We start from the raw sequence: 25,000 nt of genomic DNA on the forward strand, positions 1-25,000 counted from the left end.
GATATTTAGAAAGCAATATTTTATCGGAACCTCACCGTCCAGGTGTTGAGTTGCCTACATAAGTGATGAACCAATCATGTGCTAGGCCCAAGTTAGCTGAAATGCACCAAGGAAGGTTCTTGAATAGTCTCGAAGAATGCTGCCACAAATAGCAAGATTGGGGTTGCCTCTAGAGATAACTATGTGTATAACCATTTAACCCAATGAGAAGAGGTGCTTTTCAAGTGATTTGTTTGATAGATGGAGTAGGAGGTGGTTGACTCTTGATGTCAAAGTATTTAAGAATGATGAGTTCTTTCATAGAATACTACATATGGCCTTTTAGAATAATAGTTTCATGTTGGATCAAGTTCTTGATAGCACTTAAGTCCCCTCGAAATAAGCACTTAAGTCCCTATCGAGATCAGCTTTGGCATTATTGAATCTAATTTAATTTCTTGCATTGTTGAGATTCAAGCCAAGAATGGACTTTAACCAATGCCAGTATTTCATGGTGTAACTGCATTGCAACAAAAGATGGCATGAGTTTCAAAATTGTGGTTGCATAGGTACAACATAAGATCGTGATGAGGCCTCTCTTCCTAAGATTGTTGTCAATGGTAATAGCATTATGAATGAGTCTCCATGTAATGAGAGATTTAGAAAGAAGGGTGTATTGTTGCCAAATGATTCTGGTCTAGCTGACTTTTGTATGCTCAGAGTTTTGGATTTCATATGCATATTTGAAAGTGATGATGCCATGTTGGAGATGCTTCAAATTAAATAATTATGACCAGAATGTTTGAGGTAATGTCAGGAGCCAAAGTGTTGCATAAGTCATGCAGATTTCAATTGTAGTCATGAATTAAATCATTGAGTGTTATCTTTCAAATATGTCAGTTGATCAGGTAGGTTCTAGAGTTGATATTTGATTTTATAGCCTAGACAATTATCATTCCAGAATGATATTTGCTTGAATTTTTTCCAGAGTATGTTTCAATCTATACCAAATAGATAAAGAAATGTAGTGCCTAATTGGTTGTGCTCTTTTTTTTTTTAGTTATTTTAATGTGGTTATCATCTTTATAAAAGAAAAGGGAGGGACGGTGGACACTTAATGTAAGGTGTATACATAAGAAAACCAAGTCAAGAAACAAAGAATAAGGGTTGAAGTGAATGTGATGAATATGAATAAGAAAGAGGAGGAGTGTTCAAACTCAAATTTTCCTAAAGAGGTGTGGGCAGTTATAGGACAAAAACTGAACAATACAATTGATTTTATTGGATTTCGTAGCACTTGCAGTTTGTGGCGTTCTCTTGTTTCTCTTCCACCTTCATCTCACAACAGTTACATTCCACATCACTTATATTCTCTACTACACACCAAAATATATCGTATTCAACCATCAACAAATGATCGCAACCCTTCAAGTTCAGCTTCTTCTTGTTCTAATAAAGGGTGGCTCATTAAAGTTTTTCAGGATCCAAATTCCTCCAAACTTTACCTCTTAGATCTCTTCACTAATGAGAGACTAAGAATTGAGGATACTATGGAAAACAATTTGAATTTGATGAAGTTTCGAGTTGTGGAGTTGTTCAAATTATATACTCTTTGTCGTAAAGTTGAAAATGATTTCAGCTTTGAGCCTAATAGTTATGTTTGTAAAGTGATCTTGTTTCCTGTTGAGGATCGTTACATGGTCTTCGAACTCTGCAGTAATAAAATGTTGACGGTTTCCAATATCGATAAGAAAAGGACAGTCTTAAAGGATGATGGTGCACAAAACAAGTATTTTGGATGATATAATACTCTATAAGGGACAGGTTTATGTTGTAGATAAAATTGGAACAGTTTTTTGGATCAATACTTTGTCCTTGAAGTTGTTTCAGTTTTCGCCGAAAAACATGTGCTGTGGTGAAAGGAAGATGCATGTATCTATGGATTGTGATATATACAAGAAACAGTTAGTAGAGTGTGATGGAAGTCTCTGTGATTTTGATTTGTGGAAGTTTTTAAGCTTGATCAAGAATGGGGTAAATGGTTAGATATTAAAGATTTGGGTGATGTTTCGTTTGTTTTAGGTAAAGACTCAAACTTTGCATTGTTGGCTAAAGATTAATATGGATGTGAAGGAAACTGCATTTACTTCTCTTCTCAATTCAGGAGTTTTTGTTTCAGCTTGGAGAGTTTAGTGTCTAAGCCTCCTAACATTTTTTGGCCTTGTCCAACACTGTTTAATCCTAAGAATGAGTGATTTGAAAGTATTATAATGCACTAGAATGTTACTTTGGTTTTGGTGTTATTATGTATATAGCCTATCAATTGTAAATTGGGTGTGAATTTGAATTATGAGAGAAAGTTCAATCATTTGTCAAACCAGATTGGAAAAACTGACTTTTTAATGAAATCCCTCTCCTAGTATTCAGCAATGAAAATCAAATAGTAATGTCATTCAAGTCAAACAACAAATAATAATTGTTTAAATAATTTTGTAGTATTAAAACAAAAATCAAATAAAAAATTAATTTCTTCAATCTCTTCTTTCAATATTTCTTCCTACCTATAGTTAAGTCAATTGTAATGTGATTAAAAGTAAACATGTATATAATATATACAACCTCCTAATATTATAAATGTAACAATTTTTTTAATCAGACTTTACTTACCTTTCGTCCGAACACAGGTATTAGAACTTGGAATAGTAGTTCATTTGATTGTGATAGGACTTGCCATGGGATCCTCCAATAACACATGCTCGATAAAAGGTCTAGTTGCTGCACTTTGCTTCCATCAAATGTTCGAAGGCATGGGTCTTGGCGGTTGCATCCTCCAGGTACGATGATGACAGTGTAAAAATATTTTATATTATCAATTATTTATAATAATTGTGAAATTATTAAAAACGTTTCGATCTCTTGAAATACAGGCGAAGTACAAGTTTGTAAAGAAGGGTATTTTTCTTCTCAATTACAACACCACTTGGAATTGCAATAGGAATTGCAATGTCTAGTAGTTACAAAGAGAACAGTCCAAAAGCATTAATCACTGTTGGATTGCTTAATGGATCATCTGCTGGTCTATTAATCTACATGGCTTTGGTTGATCTTCTTGCTGCTGATTTCATGAGTAAGAGGATGCAGGGTAGTATTAAGCTTCAATTAAAATCTTATGTTGCGGTGTTTCTTGGTCAAGGCACTGTGAGAATGCTCAGCCGTGAGGAGTGGGAGAAGATTCGGGAACTCCCGCCCAGAACTCCGTTTGAATCCAAGTTTTCCCGGCCTAATTCTAGAATCAGAATCGGAGAACCATTGCATCTGGTATCAATCTTTATCTCACTGTTTTTATTTTTATTTTTAGTGTGGTATTATCGTATACAATGTTTGTGTCGGTGTTTCATAGTTGTTGAAACACGCGAGGTCGCGAAATGAGACTTGGTCAGATCTTAAGAGTTTTGCTATGAAATTTAATCACAAGGAATACTTTCATTTAGTGGCTGAAGTTTTTTCATTTTCTGTCTACAGGAGGACTTAAAGGATTGGACAATTGATGTTTTTATGGATGGTGTTGCAAGAGCTGAAGAGTACAGTAAACGCAGAAATACTAAGTAATGTAACATGTCATAAACTTAACCTTTGTATTACCCCATTAGTTAATTTATTATATGCAGTGGTGATTTCTGTTTTGAGATTGTGTGTAATCATATTAACTACCTCAATTACCTTCATTTTCAATCTGCAAATTGCATGAACTATTTGGCAAACAGGTAGCCAAATGCAAAGTGGTATATCTTTATGTAGTTATGTTCTTTTTTATGCTCGTTTAAGACAATAACAGACAATTAGTGGTGTACACTTATCGAAATAATAGAATAACCGTTTCATTAACTAATTCCTGATTACACCAAGAAGCAATGGAAACTGCAAACCCATCATGTGTTTCAAGTGCTTTTACAGTGTTATATTATAGTGCTTGTTTGTTATAAGTGTATTCAACCTCAGTCTTCTCTGCTGTCCAAAGGCTGCAACGCTGCATAGTTTCAATATCTCAGGTCATGAATATCAAAGATGCAGATAATATGACCATTGACTAGAAGGTGCTGTATGAAAGAGTGGCTCAATTCTGACCGGATCTCAAATGCCTAAACACTGTTTGTTATTCCTCTATACTCCTTTTGTCCGTGCAAAATCAATTATATATTTTTAATATGTATGAAATAGCCATAACAATTTATAATTAGATATTTAGAAAGCAATATTTTATCGGAACCTCACCGTCCAGGTGTTGAGTTGCCTACATAAGTGATGAACCAATCATGTGCTAGGCCTAAGTTAGCTGAAATGCACCAAGGAAGGTTCTTGAGTAGTCTCGGAGAATGCCGCCACAAATAGCAAGATTGGGGTTTGCCTCTAGAGGCACTATGTGATTTTTCATTTAACCCAATGAGAAGAAGCGCTTTTCAATTGATTTGTTGATAGATGGAGTAGGAGGTGGTTGATTCTTGATGTAAAGTATTTAATAATGATGAATTCTTTCATAGAATACTACATATGGCCTTTTAGAATAATAGTTTCATGTTGGATCAAGTTCTTGATAGCACTTAAGTCCCCTCGAAATCAGCACTTAAGTCCCTATCGAGGTCAGCTTTGGCATTATTGAATCTAATTTAATTTCTTGCATTGTTGAGATTCAAGCCAAGAATGGACTTTAACCAATGCCAGTATTTCATGGTGTAACTGCATTGCAACAAAAGATGGCAGGAGTTTCAAAACTGTGGTTGCATAGGTACAACATAAGATCGTGATGAGGCCTCTCTTCCTAAGATTGTTGTCAATGGTAATAGCATTATGAATGAGTCTCCATGTAATGAGATATTTAGAAGGAAGGGTGTATTGTCGCCAAATGATTCTGGTCTAGCTGACTTTTGTATGCTCAGAGTTTTGGATTTCATATGCAGAATTGAAAGTGATGATGCCATGTTGGAGATGCTCCAAATTAAATAATCATGATCAGAATGTTTAGGTAATGTCAGGAGTCAAAGTGTTGAATAAGTCATGCAGATTTCAATTGTAGTCATGAATTAAATCATTGAGTGTTATCTTTCAAATATGTCATTTGATCAGGTAGGTTCTAGAGTTGATATTTGATTTTATAACCTAGACAATTATCATGCCCGAATGATATTTGCTTGAATTTTGTCCAGAGTATGTTTCAATCTATTCCAAATAGATAAAGAAATGTAGTGCCTAATTGGTTGTGCTCATTTTTTTCCGGAAGCGATCATGTTCCCTCCAAGTTTGAGGAAACTTGCTGAGTTGATATCCTTGATTTTTCTAAGACCGATCCCACCAGCTATAACGGTGTGCAATCTTTGTCCCAAGAGACAGTAACTAATTTTTAGTGTTTATGTTTCTTTTCCAAACAAAATTTCCTAGCATTTATCCATTTTGTTCAGCAAAGTTGCAAACCTTTCTAGATTTTTTAGAGAAGCATGCCATGTAACAGATCGATCAAGTTGGACACAACTCAAAAGGGAATGGAATTTCCATGTGGAGAACTAGACTTCACTTTGAAAATTGGAACTTCTAGATGATCAAAAGGAGTTGATCAAATAGTGAATCCAAGGAGATTGGCTAAGTTCTCTGGCATGGTTCACTACTTCACCTATGATTTTACACTTGAGAGAGATGATGTGTTGGTATGAATTCTTCACATACTCTTGAGAGAGATGATGTATGGTTATATATGCCTCTGTCCAACTTGATAGCCCCATAAGCAGACTCCTTCTTGCCATTGATCCAAGTGTAAAATCTACCTGTGGTGTTTAAACGAATGAGTTCATTAGAATTGTTTCAACTTATAAATTCATCAAATGTGGTTTTATTTGGTAGGCATTGGCCAAAAAATTTCACGAGCTCCCAAAACTGCATTTAAATCTCTAATAATGCACCAAGGGCCAGGGTTCCTGTATTGGATAGTGCTCAATTCTAACCAAAGTTTCAATTTTTTTTCACATGAGGCGTATTAGCATAAACTGCAGCCATGTAACATATTTCTTTCACACGATAAAAAGAGAGAAGGTGATGTGGTGTTCTGATAGGTAAAATACATCATGTTCCAAGTTAATTCTGCAGAAGCCCCAAAGATTACAGTCATGAAAGGAAAAATTCTTTGAGACTCAAAGGTCATGGTTCAACTATAATTAGAATGACAAGCTTGTGGGACAAGCAAAGATTTTGTTAATGACCAATCTTGTATCAAGGTTTCCAATACATAATTTTCATTGGGAAGGATTATGTTTACTGGCCGTTGAGTGTGTGAGAATGTCCATATTAAGAATTTGTTGCTTTGGGTGCCCTCTAAAAAATTTCTTGTTTGCCAAGGTGAATGAGCTCTCATTTTTCTGGTTGACAGTAAGCTCTCATTTTACTGGTCGACAACAAGCTCTCACTTTAATCTGATACATGGTCTTCCAAGTTTGTGCAATTCCTATGATCATTGGTTTCATTAGTAGCTGTTAGGCTCAGATTATTCTCTTTTTCCACCTCTACTCGTTATCTCCAATGATAATATTGCTCTCTAGCAATATGCTCCTCTATGACTATATAGTAGCAGTGGTAGGCTTTTTAGGAACATATAGTTGTGTTATTGTCTTTGGATCTAGTATTATCATTATTATGCCCCTGAATTTACAACATTAGTCTAGTGAGTGTCCCAAGCATGTGCAGTGAGTGTAGGTGAAAGGAATATTTTCGTATTCGAAGCCCACAAAAATTGCAATTTCTTCTCTCTCACGCTGCGCCTCATCCATGTTTATTTCGACTAGTACTCGGGAAAGTGTCACATACTCATATTGTTCTTTTTCTAGTTGATTCATCTAGCGAGTGAGGTGTCCCATCATCAAAAGTATATGAAACGGCGTGATACCCAAGGTAGTCAGACTCGAGATCCTACACAAGATCGGGTTGGTGGAATAAGATCATAAATCAGAGGATCGTAACACGGATCGTAAGATCTTATCAAATTTAAAAATTCATATATTCTAAAATTAAAAACAGTAGCAAGTATTAAAAAATTTAAAAAATCTAAAATTCAAAACAACAAAACACTACATAATATAAAACAACATTCAACACAGGATAATAATGAAATTTCATATGACAATTCAAAACAACATTACATTAAAAACAGTAGCAAATATCTATTAAAAACTTATAAATAAAACTTAAGGAAGTAAATTAACTGATGTAGTTATGGGAGAAATAATAAGAGAGAAATGAGAATTGATATAGAAAGAAAATTAATGGAGTTATTAAGAGTAATGAGAGATGAGTAAATTAAGGAATAGGAATATGTATTTAAAGACACTAACGTGTGAGAAATATAGAGTAATGGAGTGAATAAGAAGGAAATTAAATAAAAGTAATGATATGTTATATTTGGAAAAGTGTGTAATTTTAAGCGTGTGGGAGAAACAATAGAAGTTATTATTACTTTAATAGCCCGAAATGTACTCATTACCGATATAAAAGTAGGTTAAGAAAAAGAGAGAGAATAGAAGAAAAAAATTGGAATTTTTTAGGGTTTTTTCTGAACCGGGTCACGGGCCCGACCCCCTGACCCGAATTCATGGGATGTTTGCAGAAACGCCAGGAGCGCCGTTTCCAGCGATTCCACGTCCAAAATCATCGATCTTTACCGTTCCCACCAAAAAGCGATTCTGGCCTTACTCTGGCACAACAGAGATAAGAAAGAACGTAAAATCGTACGATCCTACGATTTGGATCGTGATTCTGTCTACCTTGGTGGTACCCAAATTTGGAGATAATTCGAATCAATCTTGATTGAATGAGAATCAATATTTCTGATTAATTACGCCACTTATTTTTCATTCTTCACTCGAGTATTTCAATAACTCCATGATTACAAGATGTTTCAACTATGCAAAGATTATGAGAGAAGATAAATTAAGAGAGAAAAAGAAAAAGGAGAAAGAGAGAAAGATGAAAAATTAGGGTTTCGGGAGAAGATAATAGTATTGAACCTCAATTCAAGCTTAATTGTTTTTGCTCTCATTTTACAATAATGGGGTACCACCTTATAACAAGCAAACTCTAACTAACTAACTCAGCCAATACACAAAACAACTACTAAGTCCAATTTTGTCGAAGTACACACCTTCGACAACTACATACTTTGACAACTACTTGTTGTATTCAACTCTCTATTGAATACGTTTAATATAGACTCTGTCGAATACTTCTTCGACACAAAGAATTACATATTCATAATCACTTAATTTATTGTGTCTAAGTTATCTACATTCATCATAGTTCCTAATCTCCTGAACAGTTTGATTTGCACAACCTTCATCATGATTTCTGTAATCTAAATCTCGGTTACACAGTGTTCTAAGTTCAGCTTACCATTTTCTACTCGCTCTCGAAGAAAATGGAACCTCATCTCGATGTGTTCGCTTCTTCAATGTGCTCTCAGGTTCTTCGCTAGATTGATAGCATACATGTTGTCGATCTTTAAGGTATTGCTCCATGATTCTTCCCTGTAATTTCTTCAACCAAATTCACCATCCATGTTGCTTGACATGCACACAGAGAGGCAACTATATACTCAGCCTCACATGATGACAACTCTACTATTGGTTCTTTTCTTGAGCTCTGAGTAACTGGTTCACCACCTAACATAAACACATAATCAATTATGGATTTTCTATCATCAACATCACCACACCAACTCGAGTCAGTGTAATCCATTAGTTTTCATCTGCTGCAGGAAACAAAATTCCATAATCGAGAGTTCCTTTGAGATACCTTAGTATCTTTTTTTGTTGCTGCAAGGTGTGATTTATTTGGCTTCTGCATGAATCTACTCACCGTACCTACAATGTATGCTAGATTAGGCCTTATGTGACATAGGTATCTTAATGATCCAATGAATCTTCTGTATTGTGTTGGATCGATATCATCTTCATATGAGTCTTTCGACAGTTGTAGTCTTGGTTCAGCATGTGTCGAAGTTGCATTGCAGTCTTCCATTTCAAATATTTTGAGTATCTCTCTTTCATATCTTCTTTGATGCATCATCAGTCCTCTATTAATCTTGTAGAATTATATACCAAGGAAATATGAAATATTGCCCAGTTCATACTTTTTAAACTCCTTGCTCAAATCACCTTTGAAGTCTTCGATATCCCTTTTGCAGCTACCTATTATCAACAGGTCATCGATATAAATACATAGTATAAGCAGTTCACTCCTGCATCTTATAACATATACTCCATACTCAGTTGCTCAGTTTACAAATTTATTCTCTCTTAGGAAATATCTACTTCTTATTCCAAGCTCTTAGAGCTTATTTGAATCCATACAAGGCTTTTTGTAGCCTATATAACTCTCCTTCTTGGCCTTGCTTCACAAACCTAACTGGTTATGTAACATAAACTTCTTCATCTAATGGGCCATTCAAAAATTCACATTTCAAATCCAATTGACACATGTATCATTTATTTATGCTTGCTAGACCAACAACCAACCTGATTGTTTCAATCCTAGCAGCCGGTACAAAAAACTTCGTCAAAGTCGATTCCTTCTTTTTGAACAAACCTTTTGCTATAAGTCTTGTCTTTTATCTGGTTACTTCTCCTTTTGGATTCAAAATCACTTTGTAAATCCACTTCACATCTATTGCTTTATTTCTTTGTGGCAATTTGAATAGTGACTAGGTGTTGTTCTCTTCGATGGACTTTAGTTCTTCATTCATCGCATGTATCCACTTTGAATCCTTCATTTCTTAAGTTACACTGAATGACTTCGTATCTGCATAGAAAGCATAGTGTACCAGCTCACCGTCATCATCAACCACATAATCTAATGTAATCACACATTCTTGTAACATTGGAGGCATGTTTCTTGTTCTTTGAGGTATGTTTGTGCCTGCTTGACCTCTGAAGTCTTCTTTCCTCATAATCAGAACATCATCAATACATTAAGCAGCTATGGTATTGTCATTTGCGAATTTCACCTTCTTCTTTATTGAGGGGCTCATTTTAAAAAAACAATCTTTCCTTCCAATCATGTGTGATGAGCATCCTTAGCCCTAGTATCATTGGTCCTTGAATATTTATTCATCTCTCGTTGTGACCATCAACAACGTCTCTTCTTCTTATTCATATTTTGCAAGCCTTGCATCATTTTCTTGATTACTTGTTTTGTTTTAAGGATAATCCCTAGAATAGTGACCATACTTCTGACAATTATAATACTGAATGTGACTCTTGTCGGTTTTTTTCCACCACCTATTCCTCTACCTACAACATCACCTCTATGGTTGTTCATGTTTGAGGGTCTTCTCTGATTCGACGAATTTCTTTCTTGTAGGCTACCTATACCATTTGAATTGTTATAACATTATCTTCCTTTGTTGTTATTCCATCTTCCTTTATCTTTATTTTCTTTTGTTGATTGCACCTGTAGAGCTACATCACTTTTTTCCTTGCTTGCAGATCTTTCAGTCATCCTTTGTTCATGAGATTTAAGCGTCCCTTGAAGCTCTTCTTTTGTCATGCTTGCTTGAAAAATATTTCGATTCTTCTATGGCTATTACCACATGATCAATTTTGGATCCAATGACCTGAAGATCTTTTCAACAGCTGATCTTAATGTCAATATTTCTCCATATATCTTGATTTGATTCAGCATTTTCATAACCCTAGTGAAGAAATCAGTTATGCTTTCACTTTCTTCCATCTGAAGCAATTCTAAGTTCTTTTAGGAGTTTGTAACCTCAAAAGATAAAGAGGTTGGCTTTAGTGGTAGACATGACGGCCAAGAAATTAATGACATATTTCCAAAGGCTAACAATCCAATTTGTGAAGTTCCTAAAAATTCATACATGAGTAAATGAAGAGATGAATGATATCTTGGTTAGTAGAGCTATCTAAATATGATATAAACTTAGTCCCACGGGGGATTATTAAATCTCAACTTATATCAAACTTCCTTATAGTATTTATTTTGCACATTGGCGAAGACATCCCTCACATGTGGATTATATTAGTAGATGTGGCATGTGATAAAAGTAATATGGGTCGGGATAGTACAAGAAGGCCCAGGAGAGATTGATTGAAAAATCGTTGTGTTTTTAATTCAAGACGAGTAACAACCAAATAGAATATGAGGCCTTTATAAAGGGGATGATACTTGCAAGGGAGGTCGACACGTTTAGACTCTGAGCAAGAAGTGACTCTCAAGTGATTACAACTCAATTCATCGCTAAATACTAGACTAAAGAAGCCTAGTTAGTAAAATATTTGTAGAAGGTGCGGTGCCTAGCTAGCCATTCCAACTTCTTTGAAGTAACTTACACATCCAGATAACAAAATTCGAGAGTTGATCTCCTATCAAAATTCACCAGCACGAAGGAACCATGATGCAACAAAACATTAACATAAGACACGTTTATCGCCCCCACAACTGAACCTACCACATTAAATGTCATAGATACAACAGACACCAAGGGTTGGATGACCTACATAGTCCAATACCTCACAAACGAGCAATTCCCCCTCTCTGATTAAGAAGAAGCAAGAAAGGTAAAAAGAATTTACAAAATATACCTTGATAGTAGGTAAGTTATACAAGATAGGGAGAGCCATATTAATATTTAAATGTTTGGACGAGAGCAAGACTGTCCTGGTGTTTAAGGAGGTTTATGAAGGTGTCTGTGAAAGCCATATTAGAGGAAGAACATTGGGAAACAAGTTACTAAGGGTTGGGCATTATTGGTTGACTATATTAAGATATAATTGCGAATTTTTTAACAAGTACAACAAGTGTCAACGATTCTTAGACTTGTGTCATGTCACTACTGGGGTCCTCCATTGAGTAAACTCTTTGTAGCCAATCAACACGTGGAGCATGGACATTTTATGTTCATTTCCACTAGCTCCAAGGTAACTGAAATCCCTACTATTAGGTGTGGATTACTTCACCAAATGGATAGAAGATAATGCAATGTCAAAAATCACAAGGGATGGAGTAAGGCATGTATACTAGAAATGAATAATTATAGGTCTGGATCGCCAAAGTGATTTTTCTTAGACAACATAACCCAATTCACCAAAGTGATTTTTTCTTTAAAGGCTCCTTGATGGGTTTCTCGAGCGAGCAGGTACAGGTTAGAGGATATATCTCCATCAAAACCACTTTTGGAGTAGTCAATAGCGCTTACACCATCAAAGTCAAAATACCTAGTGGTAAATGCTCCTTCCTTATACAACATAATCATTAGACACCCTGCATTCAATATTTTTGAGGTGATATGTCCATGTTTTACTGACCATGAAATATCTCTTAGTCAACGAGCAAGTAGGATTCGTCAAGGGAGATCAAAAAGTGACCAAAAAGTGTTGTCAAGATAATCTTTGAATAGAGAAGGTGTTAGGAGTGAATTAGTAGTATTTTCATGTGTTAAATTAACTATCTTTTGATCTAAAGTTAAACATATCTTATGATTTTAAAGGATTTTATGGTTAGAATTGAACTCTAGAGGTTCGATGCTAATTGTAGAGTGACTTGCATCACTTTGGGTGTTATTTGTGAAGATTTTAAAGTTGAAAAGTAAAGACGAAGAAACACGAAGGCGTAGAGATTCTGGACAAGAGAAATCACAAAGAAGGAGGATGAAGCAGAGGCCGAGCTGCGGTGATAAGAGGCGAGACGCGCCATCACTTCTGACTTTGGCTCGTGCCTCACCAATCCGTGTCGCGCCGCGGGAGCTGCGTGAAAAGAAATAAAGTTATAAATAGAAGCCCTAATCCTCAGAAGAGAGAGATCTTTGATGAGCGAATTTCATAGAGAAATCCTATTCCAGAGGAGAAAACAATATCCGACGGAGAATTTAACATCAATTGAAGACATTCCCTTGAATGAATCCCTCTATGAAGTTTTGTGTGTTCTTCATGTCTATGGAGAGCTAAACCCCATTGTATTGAGTTTAAGGTAGTAGTTAACCTATGAAGATGCAATTACTTTGATTAATTCTTGTGACAATTGTTTAAGTTTTATTATCAATAAAGAACCTTGCTTTTATTTTATATCATTGTTAAACTATCAATCGAGAGATAGGGTTTATACTTTTGCCCTAGGTTCTTATATTGACTTGTTGATTAATACTCAGAGATGAGATTTTGAGGAAGTTTTCATAAATCATCGTGGTTAATTCTCTTCATCTTTAAAGTTATTCTGAGAGATCGAATATCATATCGGTGAAGGTGTTTCTAAATTGATCATTAGACATAATATCAGTTTTGAGGATGAATGAAGATAATAACTTATATGATGTTCACTTGTGGATTAATTGATTATTGCATATGAACAGGTTGATGAACCCTAGAACTCAACATATTCATCATCATTGTTATTCATTCTTTAAGCTTTTAGCCATTTAATTCTTATTCTGTTATTTGCAATTTCAGATTAAACAATCAAAACCAATACTTTTCACTACTCATTATAATTCAACTATAGAGCGACAACAATATTAACTCAGTCTCTGTGGATACGATATTAGAAAATATTTACCCAAAATACTTTCAACAGAAGGCGACAATTGAGGTCAACCAACTACGAAGACTAGATGCTCATAACTTCAACTTTATGGACCTAGACTCAAAGGAAGAGTACTTAAAGATAAATTAATCCTTAGGGGGACCTTAAGAAGTTTAAATCAGCTTTAAGAATTTCCTAACTATAAAATTGGACACCTCCCTAGTAAAATATTGTTTTGAATTATTCTATGTAAAAAGTCATAAACAAAATTTCTACAGTATATCATAATTTAAAAAAAATCCAAATGAGCATATTGAAAAACTCATACTTTAACTTATATTCACCACAATTGTCCAAGCAGATATATTCATCACAAACTATTTTCTTGCCCACAATGTCAAAAACTATTAATTCCCTCTTTCTCAAAATAATTGTCACATTTAGAAGAAAAAAATTGTTTCAAAATACTTATCATTTTATATTTAATCTTCTAATTATACCATGGGTTTAATAGTGATGCACTGACAGTGTAAAAAAGTTTTACACTCTCATCCAATAAAAATATATCATTCTGCCATTTCATCTCAGTAATTTAAAAATAACAGTATAACTTGGTAGGATACATGATCGTGATTGGTTGACAGTGTAAAACTTTTTTACACGGTAAGTCCATAACCCTTTTCTCTTATACCATATAATAAATACTCTGAATTTATTATTTTCTCGCTTAATATTAATGTTAATTTAAATCACCAATAATTAATTAAGATAATTTAATAAAGTTATTATTATTTTTCTTTCATATATGTGTGAAATATTCAATTGAGGCAAATAGTATGAGACTTTTATTCCAAAAACCGGAGTAATATTTTTTGTATATACTATAGTCTAATACTCCATTAACATTAAAATTGAACCCATGACAACTTTATCAAAAGAAATAAATGTCTAATAAATTTCAACCTCGACTCCAACAACATTAATGAATAAAAATTTACAATTACTCTGGTCCTACAAACAACAGCATTGCAGTCCCTAACCTCACAATAATTGTCAGGTTCTCTATGTGGTTCCCCAAATTGCCATAAAGCCCCAATTATCTGCACCATTTTTCAAGAGACTCCTATGTCCCATCCCACACATTCTGTGACACATCGTAACATATCAACAAAAAGTAAAACAAACTCCTTCAATTAGTAAACCATTATTCATCTCGCTGGTGGGACAAAATTACCCAAAACACATGTTAAAGACAAGTGTTTATGTTGTCTCTTAACTCTCTTACTCTTATATGTACACCCTATCTTATCCTCATCAAGAAAATAACAAAGAGAAGGAAAGCTTTTTCCATCTAGATAACGATTTTTTAGATTCTATCATGAGAAATTCATGTGTAAAGGTAAACTTTTTCCTAAATTATATACATGCATTAATATTAAAATTGAACTCGTGACTACTTTATTTAATAAAGGAATATATGTATGTTTGTATTAAAATTCACCTCGACTCCAACAACATTAATGAATAAAAATTTTCAATTAATCTGGACCTACAAACAAACAACAGCAGTGCAGTCCCTGTCCTCACAATAAAGCCCGTTATTAAGAGACACATATGTGACTGTTCACCTTGGTGGTGGGACAAAGTAACCAAAAACACATGTTAAAGACAAGTGTTTTTGTTGTGTCCTTTAACTCTCTTATCTGTTTATCCTCATCATGGAAATAACAAACTGACAGAGAAGGAAAGCACAAGTAAAGTGCAAACACACATAACTCACAAGTAAAGTGCAAACACACATAACTCAACAAGGAATATTCTTCCTTTGCCTTAAATGGGCAAGTATCTTTACATTAGAACCATAATAATCCAACTACCAATCACACTAAGAATGTGAAAAAGAAACAACAACTTGTTATCTTAATAAATTTATATTTTATCTCTCAATCATACACCAGACATATCGACATTGTTAATAATTTAAAAATAAGATAATATTTGAATGTAGTTACATGTGTATGTGTAGATATCGTAACAATATGTCGGACACTGAGTATAATACCTTCCATGTGAAATACCGGTGCTGCATAAATATTAACACGTAAGGTGATTAGTGCCATAGCTTATAGCTTGGAGACTTGAATCAGACATATTTGTAACCCATCTCATAGGGCCATTCAATTCTCCTTGTATATTATATGCAAAAGAAGGCCATTTTACATCACTTCCACACATGGAACTCACACCTAATTTCATCATCTTTTGGGTTCTTTCAAGAACTATAAGGCTTGAAAAAGTAGAAAAACTGTTCCCAACAAACACATCAGCTCTCAAACACACTTCATAATCAATTGCAGACTGAACTAAATAAGAATATTTCCCATAGATTTTATCAACACCAAGTTTCTTTTTCTCATAAGGTAAAAAACCTTCTCTCCAACCTTCAAGTATTGAAGAGTTTTGAAGAAGTTTATCAGCCACTGCAAGATAAAGAACAATTGGAGGACTCTTATTAAGACCTTCAATGTTCCCGACTCGTTCGACTATCTCGTTCTTGCTACTACATATTTGATTTGTGTTCAATCTTTGCTCCAATTTCTTGCAATGAATCATCCAATCAATTTCTACCCTCATGTGAACCGCAACATATCGATCATTGTTTCCAACTTCTCTAATCATAGACACAACTCTATCGGCTTCTTGAGAAATCTCATCGACCAAAACTAAGCACTCGAAAACCTTCGCGTAATCCTTAACCGGCCAATGATCATGCCACAAAAAAGGGTTTTTCCCAACAATCTTAACCACCTCATACTCATCAAATGAACCATTTTTAACCTCTCTCAAGTGATCCAAATCCCTCTCTATAGTCCACTTTCTACCACTTCCTTTCTGGATTTCGATCACCTTCGTTGCGTTCGTGAGATCCGAGTAACGCCCCAATCGGACAAAACCGCTGCATAGATCATTAAACTTGTCAAATTGGAACACCTTGTCAAATGAAATTGGTTTCAAAAGATCAACTTCCTTGTAAAACAAGGAAGCACTAAGACTAGGCATCAAGAGAGTTCTGTTCAACATTCTAGCTGTGAGACAAGCCCTTGCAAATGCAATCTTTTGGTTGTTTAACCCCCACACAATCTGTGGAACCTCCAAAAACTTTTCTTGTTCAACAACAAAACCAACATTCTTATTGGTCATATAAACAACATTGTTGGAAGGAAACAATAAGGATCTTAGGATCAAAACAGCAATAAACAAAAACACAATCTTGCAAACTAGGGAATTCAGATTGCCACCACCCATTAACTTCATAAGCTTGCAATTAATCAGAAATTCCATAATACTATATCAGAATTGCATAAAGTTAATCAAAATCCAACAATCTGAGAAGGTGGAATATTCAATTTTCATCAGAAACGATCCATAAACAAAAAGAAAAGTCAAACTGAATTACTCACAGAGAAGATCACATAAAGATAAAATTTTGATTGTAAAAGAGAGACGTAGCTTGAAACCCAAGTCGCAAAAAGTTCCGATAAATTTCGATATATGAACGTATCTGATGAGAGGTAGGTGGATTTTTCTGTGCTGTAAAAGCAAAAGTGTTGTGTTTAGACAAAAAGAGAAAAATTGAGAAAGAGGGGAATAGGGAAATGAGAGAGAAAGAGAAAAAAAAAGATTGAAGAGGAAGAAGACAAAAGGGGATTGAAGGAAGAAATGTGTCAGAAGTGAGAAGGGTTTGTTGTGTTTAGATCAGAGTGAGAGTACAGAGTACAGAGATTTGGTGACACTATTGGAAAACAGAAACATCCTCCCCTAGGTAAGTAGTACAACTCATTCTCAAAAACAAATTTCTAATAGGGTTTTTATATTAAAAGAATACAATGAATATTATACAAAATAGAAAATAAAAATATAGTAAGGGTTGTAAAAGAATACAATAAACATTATACAAAATAGAAAATAAAAATATAGTAAAGTATAAAAAAAATAAAAATATAATAAATATAAGGAAAAATGATATTTATTAATTATTTATGTGTTTCTCATTAACATAAATATAAAATAGAATAATATTTTGAAAATAATACATATAATATTAAACTCAGTACAATGATTCTTAGGTGAAAGTCTTTAGACCCTGTTAACACTGGTATAACTTATAGTTTGAATCCAACATAATCGTATAACTCATTACCCGTATTTTTAGTAAACAATCGCCACTCTTTAGAAATGTTACTTACAAGATTGACCAATAAATCTTAGGACATAATTGTGCGTAAATTTTTAGAAAAATGTGCTTGATTGTTGGTGTAAAAGTTTTGTTTAATTAAGAAAAAAGTTGTAAAGAAAACGAGGAATTTCGACTGAGTCAAAATTCTTATAAAGCGTAGTATAAATAAAAAAGTGAAATGCCGGAAAAGACAAGGGAAAATAAAGATTTTTTTTACTTAAATATGTAAAGACTGGTGTGCAAAATCATAGATGTTTGTTCACTGACTCGTTTTTCACTCTTGTTTAGGTATTTTGAGTTTTTGGAGTTTTTTGTAATGATATTGCCACCTTTGAATCCTAACATTAGAATCCCTATATATTCTAATACATAGATAACTGTCTGCAACGACTTTATTATTAATGAGCGACATGTATCTCGTTGCATGTCTTCCAACCTTCTAGCTTGCTTCCACGCGTCTTCATTATATGGATAAGACCAACAAGCAGTTACTCAATCTGATTTTGTTGTTTCGCTCTAACTGTTGGTGTCGACCATCAACTTTGTTGAGTCCTTGAGGATGCTATCCTTCACTATCTGAAAAATATTCGAAGTCCCAAATCTTAGGGTAACATGGCTATTTCGATACGAAAATCCAAAACCATTCATGTCGAAAACATTATCAAACATCATCATTTCATTAAGTATTTCCTCGGCTTCTTTCCCTTCTGTTGAGCTTATGATGTCGCAAATTCCACGCCAACATGTTCCCCCGAGAAAGGCTTATCCATATAAACTAATACCCAACATACACACCTACCATAAAATAAGAGGTTATTAACTACTATCTGACTTGAACGTCTACCTTAAAGGTCAAAAATGTGTATGAGTTATTACCCTCGCTACTATAAATATGGAACTCAACATAAATCATAATCACGTACTAATGAGTCAAAATACTAAACACCTTGAATTCAGACCATATCATATTATCATATACTTAAATACTTTAGGATCTAGTTTATTGCATTATGTTAGTAAAGCTCATCATTCATATAACAAGAATATTTGGTGTCGACTGTGGGTCTGACTAAAAATAGATCCTTAACCACATAACAATTAAGAAGATGTTGTAATTTGTACCCTCGCCTAAAGAGAATGTCGTAACTAAAGACCGTACCCCTATGGGAGAATTACGACGTCAAAACTAGACCTTGCAGACCTTAATTCAAGAGATTCAACATGATAAAGTCACATAGAAGGACATGGACGAAGAACAAGCTCTAAAGAACTCCAAACATCCTCACTTGGAGACCTTTGTTGAAAAAAGGGACCCCCAAGAACACTTGGTTGCTATCAACACTCAAATAGTCATAATTGGAGCAACAGAGTCATTGAAGTGTACGCTTCTGTCAGGAACATGAAAGGATGATGAACTTTACTAGTATATGAATTTCTCGCCAGAACTTCATTACAGAATACAGTGAATTTTTTCTTAAAAATCAATTCATCAAGTGTTAAGAAATAACTAAATGTGATTGTAGCAAGGCTATTCAACATTTGTCAAGGCCACTCCAAGATCATGGAATATCACCTTAATCATTTCAACAAAACCACTATAAGGGTCGTCAACCCAGATTAGGGGATGTCCGAACGAGCATTCCAAAATAAATTGAAGGTTAAAAACTTTAACAAATCTCTAGATTAAAAACCATCCATTGGCATGTAGTAATTCAAGAAGTGTGTTGAATTCTACATCATGGTTTAAGAGCAGTTTGGAGAAGAGAATTATAAATTCCAAATAAATGACCTTAGAACATAAATAAAACTATTCACCATGGCTATAAGATAATCAACACCAAGACAGACGAAACTAGTAATTTGATGATAGAATAAAGTATCAATTTGATACACACCATAATTGCACATTTATATCACATTGTAAAACGATCAATCCCATTGAGACTTTGTTGAGTACTAATATACTCAGTGTGATGATTAGTTGAACAATTAAGCTTGACAATTGGTTAGATTTATAATGATAATGACAAAGCCTTAGGATATAGGCTTCTCATAAGATACTTGTGCAATACCAGACCTGACATATGTTATGCAGTTTAAATAGTGAGTAGGTTTATGAGTAAACCAAAGTGGTCATATTACCAAACTATAGTCAGGATACTTAAGTATGTTAAGGTGACTGTAAAGCATGGAATTTTGTTTCCATCTAGAGTATCAGTATCTGATGTTATTGAACTGATATGCTATTCAGACTCTGATTGATGTGAAGACAAATTTGGCAGAAGAAGCACTACATGTTATATGTTTATGTATCTAGGTGCTCATATTTCTTCATGTTTCAAGAAGCAACCAGTGGTTGCACTGTCAACTTGTGAAGCTGAGTATATAGTTGGTGCTTTATTAGCTTGTCAAGCTATTTGCTGCAGAAACTGAAGTTCAAGGTGAGCAAACTAGCCAAACTGATGATTAATAACAAGTCAACAATAAATCTTGCCAAGAACCCATTGCTGCACGAGAGAAGCAAGCATATAGATACAGAGTTCCATTTCCCGCGCAATCAAGTTCAAAATGGAATGATAAAAGTTGTTCACTGTAGCACTCATAAGCAACTTGCAGATAGGCTAATTAAGACGATCAAAACTGAACACTTCATCAATTTGATGGATAAAATTTGTGTTATTGATTTTTAAACTTGAATATGGATTAAGGTATGATGTTGAAATGTATTCCAAATTTAAGACAACTTTAATTTCATTTGTATTAAAGTTTAGTTTGCATTTGAATTTAATTTGGCTAGCATTTACATTTGGGTGATAGTTGCATTTGTAACAGAATTCATTTTTTACATTTTGAGATAAAAAATTAGTTACAATTTCCATCTCTTTCTCCCTCTTCTTTCATCTTGATCTTGTACTTCAATGAAGATTTTTCAATGTGTTGGAGTAAAATGATTACCATGTATTTAATATTTATTTAAAACTTGTTTAAATGATTAGATTAGTAAAAAGACGTTTAGGGGCATATGCCAAATCCCGTTATTTTGACTTTGGATTAATTAATAAATTTGGTGAATATTAAACTTTATATATTTAAATGATATTTTAGAGGCCACATGTTGATTATTCATTAACTACTGAAATGCTCGGAATGGATTCATCACACAAAAACATGTTACGGGCATATGCCAAATCCTGTTTAATTAGTTTGACTTTGGATTAATTAATAAATTTGGTGAATATTAAACTTTTATATTTAAATTAAATTATTAGAAGCCACATGCGATTATTCATTAACTACTGAAATGCCCAAAAGCCAGCGAGATAGTAGTGAAAGTTGAGAGGGACTCGGGGAGCTTGGTGGGGCAAAGTGTCTGGTTCGGTTTCAACGTGTCATTAGCAGCCTACAATAGGGGAGAAGATTTGCTAACTTTAGCTAATGATGCCTTTGTATCTTTGATGTATTTCTAAGACAAATGAATAATTAAAATAATACATATTTTATTGTGAGAGAAAAATGGTTAGAGAGAAAAGCATAGTAGTAAACTTCGAAGGTAGTTAATCCTTGGCCGACAAAATGTATGAAGAAAACTCAAAAGTAATTTAATGTGAAAATTGGTAACCAACCAACACCTTTACACAAATTATATATCAGTCTCGGCATAGTACACTGGAGGGACTAAAGATACAGGTTTTGTGCACCTTGCAAAGGTAAAGCATAGATTATATATCAGTTTCTGCAAATCATCAGAACTAAACTTGTTCTCATCCCACAACACATGGTAGTGTGTTGGTTTGCTTGTACCTAGGCTTCCATTGTGGCTACAAAGGTAAAAATCAAATTCAAAAGGATTTACCACATCTGTGTCTACAACAGTTCCAGGGAACACGTTCCCATTCCTCTGCAGAGCTTGTGTCCCCTGACATTACACTACCATAGGAATTCATAACTACTGGTAATAAGGAAAATAGAACCTCCATGCATCTCTCAACATGTGATATATGGCTGGAAGTGTCCACATAAACGTCATTTAGGCACCCATAGATATGAACCTTGGCCTCATATCTCATACAACGCCTAATTATTGCCCCCCCAATCCATACATTGCAGTATACACGTTCACAAAACCAGACTGCCATTCAAGATTCATCAAAAGGCAGTCACCAAAATACAATCCATCATCATCATCATGTTACCAGACCTGCACTCATCACAAACAATACATCATCAATATGCTGCAGCAGTATAAAAACAGATCCAACAGTCACTATTAGCCAAAGGCATGTTCATGTACACAACAAATTGAAAGCTATCAAGACACATCAGTTCAACATGTACACTACATACATACATATCTCAAGCATACAATGTCATCGCCATAAAAACCAATGCACCAATAGTGTCATCTCCATACGATGTCATTTGACAAAGCTCTTAAGTAGTTGATAACTGATACTACAAAAATACATACGGAAACAAATCCTATCATGTAGAATAAAATGATGGAACTCATAATTTAGATTAAGCCATGAAACCTGTACACACCAAGATAACTATAACTAAGTTGGATCGTGTAAAAAAAATCAAAAGAGCAAAATATTATATATATAATTGTAAAGTAGGAGCACATTCATTAAAAAAAACACAATCAGTTTGCAAATCCCAAACAAGATCATATCACCATAGGCTTATATACCTTTCAAGTGAAAACTACAAGAAGAAGAAAACCTAGTTACATTGATCCTCCGACGAAAGAAGGCTTTCCTTGTAAAGACCACCAATATTATAATTTGTCTTTCCACCAGTAATACCAACCTCCTCAATAATTTGGGTGCTCAAATCAACATAGGCGATTTCATGATCTTTTTTTCTAATGAAAAGATGTCCCATCTTCCCAAATCCAAGTGGTGGCCATTGGATGGAAGGTGAGGGGCCATAAGTATATAGTTTGATCCATGATTCACTCACACCGAGTTCACCCAGAATAGATATGTGAAAAACAACATCGTCGTGATGATTGGATAGTAAAGCAATAGATCCATTTAACACTGTCAAGCATAGAAGATCAGCGTATGGAGCATAAGGTTGTTCCCCGACGGGTGTTGTAAAGAACACCTCACGACTCAAGTCAAATGACAAGACGGTCATAGCCCTTCGATGGTTGATACATTCCGAAACCAACCAATGACACGCTCCATCCAGATAAACTTCGTGACCAGAAAATGCCCTAGAATAAAAATAACCCCAATGAGACAGATCATTGTCCATGTCGATCATTCTCCAAGAATTACTTTTTAAACTATATATCTCAAAAAAACTTGTTGTAAGCCGAGAAGAGCGAGCGGAAACAAATGATACATACTGAACGACCTTAAAGTCATGTCTAAGTTGGTCATAACCAAACCCGTGAAAAATAGGTTCGAGACTGAGGGTGTCGAAACTAGGGTGTTTTGGTGTAAGTTCAGTGGGGCTAGAAGGAATGCCCATGAATTCGTCGGTAAGGGGATTCCATAATACATATTGGGGCGTCTTCATAGCTAGATAATGTTGGCCGAGACAAAAAAAGCCGTTAACACTTGTGGAGCCGAGAATACAAGTATATTTGCCAGACCGTTGAAGTGGAGATGGCAAATTTAGTTTGAGTCTATTTTCGACCAAATGAAATTCAGAGTGGATAAAACCATGATCAAGCCGATGACTTGTGAGAATAAATGAATGATAATCATCGTAGGAACCATGACGAGATATGAAATGTTCTCTGTACATTGTCATGAAATCAGTGTTTTCAAATAAAACGGACCATGATTTGCGTACGCATCCAAAGCGCTTCAATGACTTTATGGGGAGTTTTGAAAGAATAGAGAAAGCAAATTTATCGGGAATAGAGTTTCTGCTAACCTTTGATTTGGAGGACGGAGGAATATAGTTTTTGCTGACCTTTGCCACAGACTTTGATTCAGAGGACTCGGAACCAAAGCTACCAAAGATAAACTTTGATTCAGGTGATTTTGATTCAGAGGACGGGGAACCAAAGCTACCAAAGATGAACTTTGATTCAGATGATTTTGATTCAGAGGACCCGGAACCAAAGCTTAACTTTCTTAACTTTGATTCAGATGATTTTGATTCAGAGGACCCGGAACCAAAGCTTGACTTTGAGCTACGAAAGCTTAAAGTTGATTCAGATGATTTGGATTCAGAGGACTGGGAACCAAAGCTTAACTTTGAGTTACGAAAGCTTAACTTTGATTCAGATGATTTGAATTCAGAGCTACGAAAGTTTAACTTTGATTTAGATGATTTGGTTGTAGAGCTACGAAAGTTTAACTTTGATTCAGAGGACTGGGAACCAAAGCTACCAAAGCATAACTTTGATTCAGATGATTTCGATTCAGAGGACTCGGAATCAAAGCTACCAAAGCTGAACTTTGATTCAGATGAATTTGATTCGGATGAATTTGATTCAGATGAATTGTATAGTTGTATATAGTTTATAAGCAACGGACCAGGGTGGGAGACGGTGGGATCCATGTAGAACGATAGTGGATTCTTCTTTCTGGTATCCTTTTCTTCATTTACCACAAATACATCCATCTTTGATTCAGAGGTCGGATCAGGAGCAGGGTGGTAGACGTGGGTGGTTGTGTAGAACGATAGTGGGATAGAATTTTTGCTGACCTTACGAATCGGACCAGGGTGGTTGACGGCGGAATCCATGTAGAATGATATTGGAATATATCTTCTGCTAACCTTCTGATCATCGTGGGACACGGTGGCGGAATCCATCATATCTTCTTCTGCCGGTGGTGATGACTACTGCCTCTGCTTTATTTTCTCTAGGTTAGGATTGGGGGCGCCTAAACTTATTTGTTTTTCTTACCCACCACCGTCCATTCTTATCTATTTATAACCAACTATTTTATTTATTTTTACATGCAATCTAGTATTTCCAATCTTTTTGATATATATATATATATATATATATATATATATATATATATATATATATAAATAATAATTTTATTTATTTATTTTTAGATAGAATATATTTGGATTATATATGAACCAAATACATTTATTATCTAATGCATCTAAAAATAAACTTTCTCTTAACAAATAAATTTATTTGATTTGTTAATTAATTTTGCTCAAAATTTTTTAAAAATTAGCTTGGTTGAGAATATTAAATACTAAGATCAATTATTATTATTGGATGATATCCCA

At 34.5% G+C, this 25,000-nt stretch overlaps 3 protein-coding genes and 1 pseudogene across 4 annotated transcripts; 2 read left to right on the plus strand and 2 right to left on the minus strand.

Moving 5' to 3' along the window:
• The first annotated feature begins 772 nt into the window (after positions 1-772).
• On the plus strand, positions 773-2,459 carry LOC131630458 (F-box protein At2g26160-like; annotated as a pseudogene).
• A 272-nt stretch (positions 2,460-2,731) lies between these two features.
• On the plus strand, positions 2,732-3,843 carry LOC131630464 (zinc transporter 9-like). Its single transcript, XM_058901232.1, has 3 exons — positions 2,732-2,829; positions 2,931-3,297; positions 3,502-3,843. Exons 1-3 carry the CDS (start codon positions 2,732-2,734, stop codon positions 3,586-3,588), a joined length of 552 nt encoding a protein of 183 aa, XP_058757215.1. The 3' UTR covers positions 3,589-3,843.
• Positions 3,844-15,342: 11,499 nt separating this feature from the next.
• Positions 15,343-17,381, minus strand: LOC131630460 (O-fucosyltransferase 23-like). Its single transcript, XM_058901229.1, has one exon. It carries the CDS (start codon positions 16,882-16,884, stop codon positions 15,637-15,639), a length of 1,248 nt encoding a protein of 415 aa, XP_058757212.1. The 5' UTR covers positions 16,885-17,381; the 3' UTR covers positions 15,343-15,636.
• Positions 17,382-21,377: 3,996 nt separating this feature from the next.
• LOC131630448 (F-box/kelch-repeat protein At3g06240-like) lies at positions 21,378-24,671 on the minus strand. Of its 2 annotated transcripts, none has more exons than XM_058901219.1 (2): positions 22,513-24,671; positions 21,378-21,977 (listed from the first exon to the last, which is right to left on the minus strand). In XM_058901219.1, exons 1-2 carry the CDS (start codon positions 24,563-24,565, stop codon positions 21,964-21,966), a joined length of 2,067 nt encoding a protein of 688 aa, XP_058757202.1. In that variant the 5' UTR covers positions 24,566-24,671; the 3' UTR covers positions 21,378-21,963. The 2 variants fall into 2 exon arrangements, with proteins under 2 accessions (XP_058757202.1, XP_058757203.1); XM_058901220.1 differs by having other exon boundaries at positions 22,473-24,670.
• Between the last annotated feature and the right edge of the window lie 329 nt (positions 24,672-25,000).

Source organism: Vicia villosa, unplaced genomic scaffold, assembly GCF_029867415.1.
Source record: "Vicia villosa cultivar HV-30 ecotype Madison, WI unplaced genomic scaffold, Vvil1.0 ctg.000684F_1_1_3, whole genome shotgun sequence".
NCBI classification, from domain to species: domain Eukaryota; kingdom Viridiplantae; phylum Streptophyta; class Magnoliopsida; order Fabales; family Fabaceae; genus Vicia; species Vicia villosa.

Coding starts and splice junctions, on each gene's coding strand:
- LOC131630464 (XM_058901232.1), top strand. CDS start 2,732: ATGCTCGATAAAAGGTCTAGTTGCTGCACTTTGCTTCCATCAAATGTT. Junction 2,830..2,930: donor CCAGGTACGATGATGACAGT/GTAAAAATATTT, acceptor TTTGTAAAGAAG/GGTATTTTTCTTCTCAATTA. Junction 3,298..3,501: donor TCGGAGAACCATTGCATCTG/GTATCAATCTTT, acceptor TTCTGTCTACAG/GAGGACTTAAAGGATTGGAC.
- LOC131630460 (XM_058901229.1), bottom strand. CDS start 16,884: ATGGAATTTCTGATTAATTGCAAGCTTATGAAGTTAATGGGTGGTGGC.
- LOC131630448 (XM_058901219.1), bottom strand. CDS start 24,565: ATGATGGATTCCGCCACCGTGTCCCACGATGATCAGAAGGTTAGCAGA.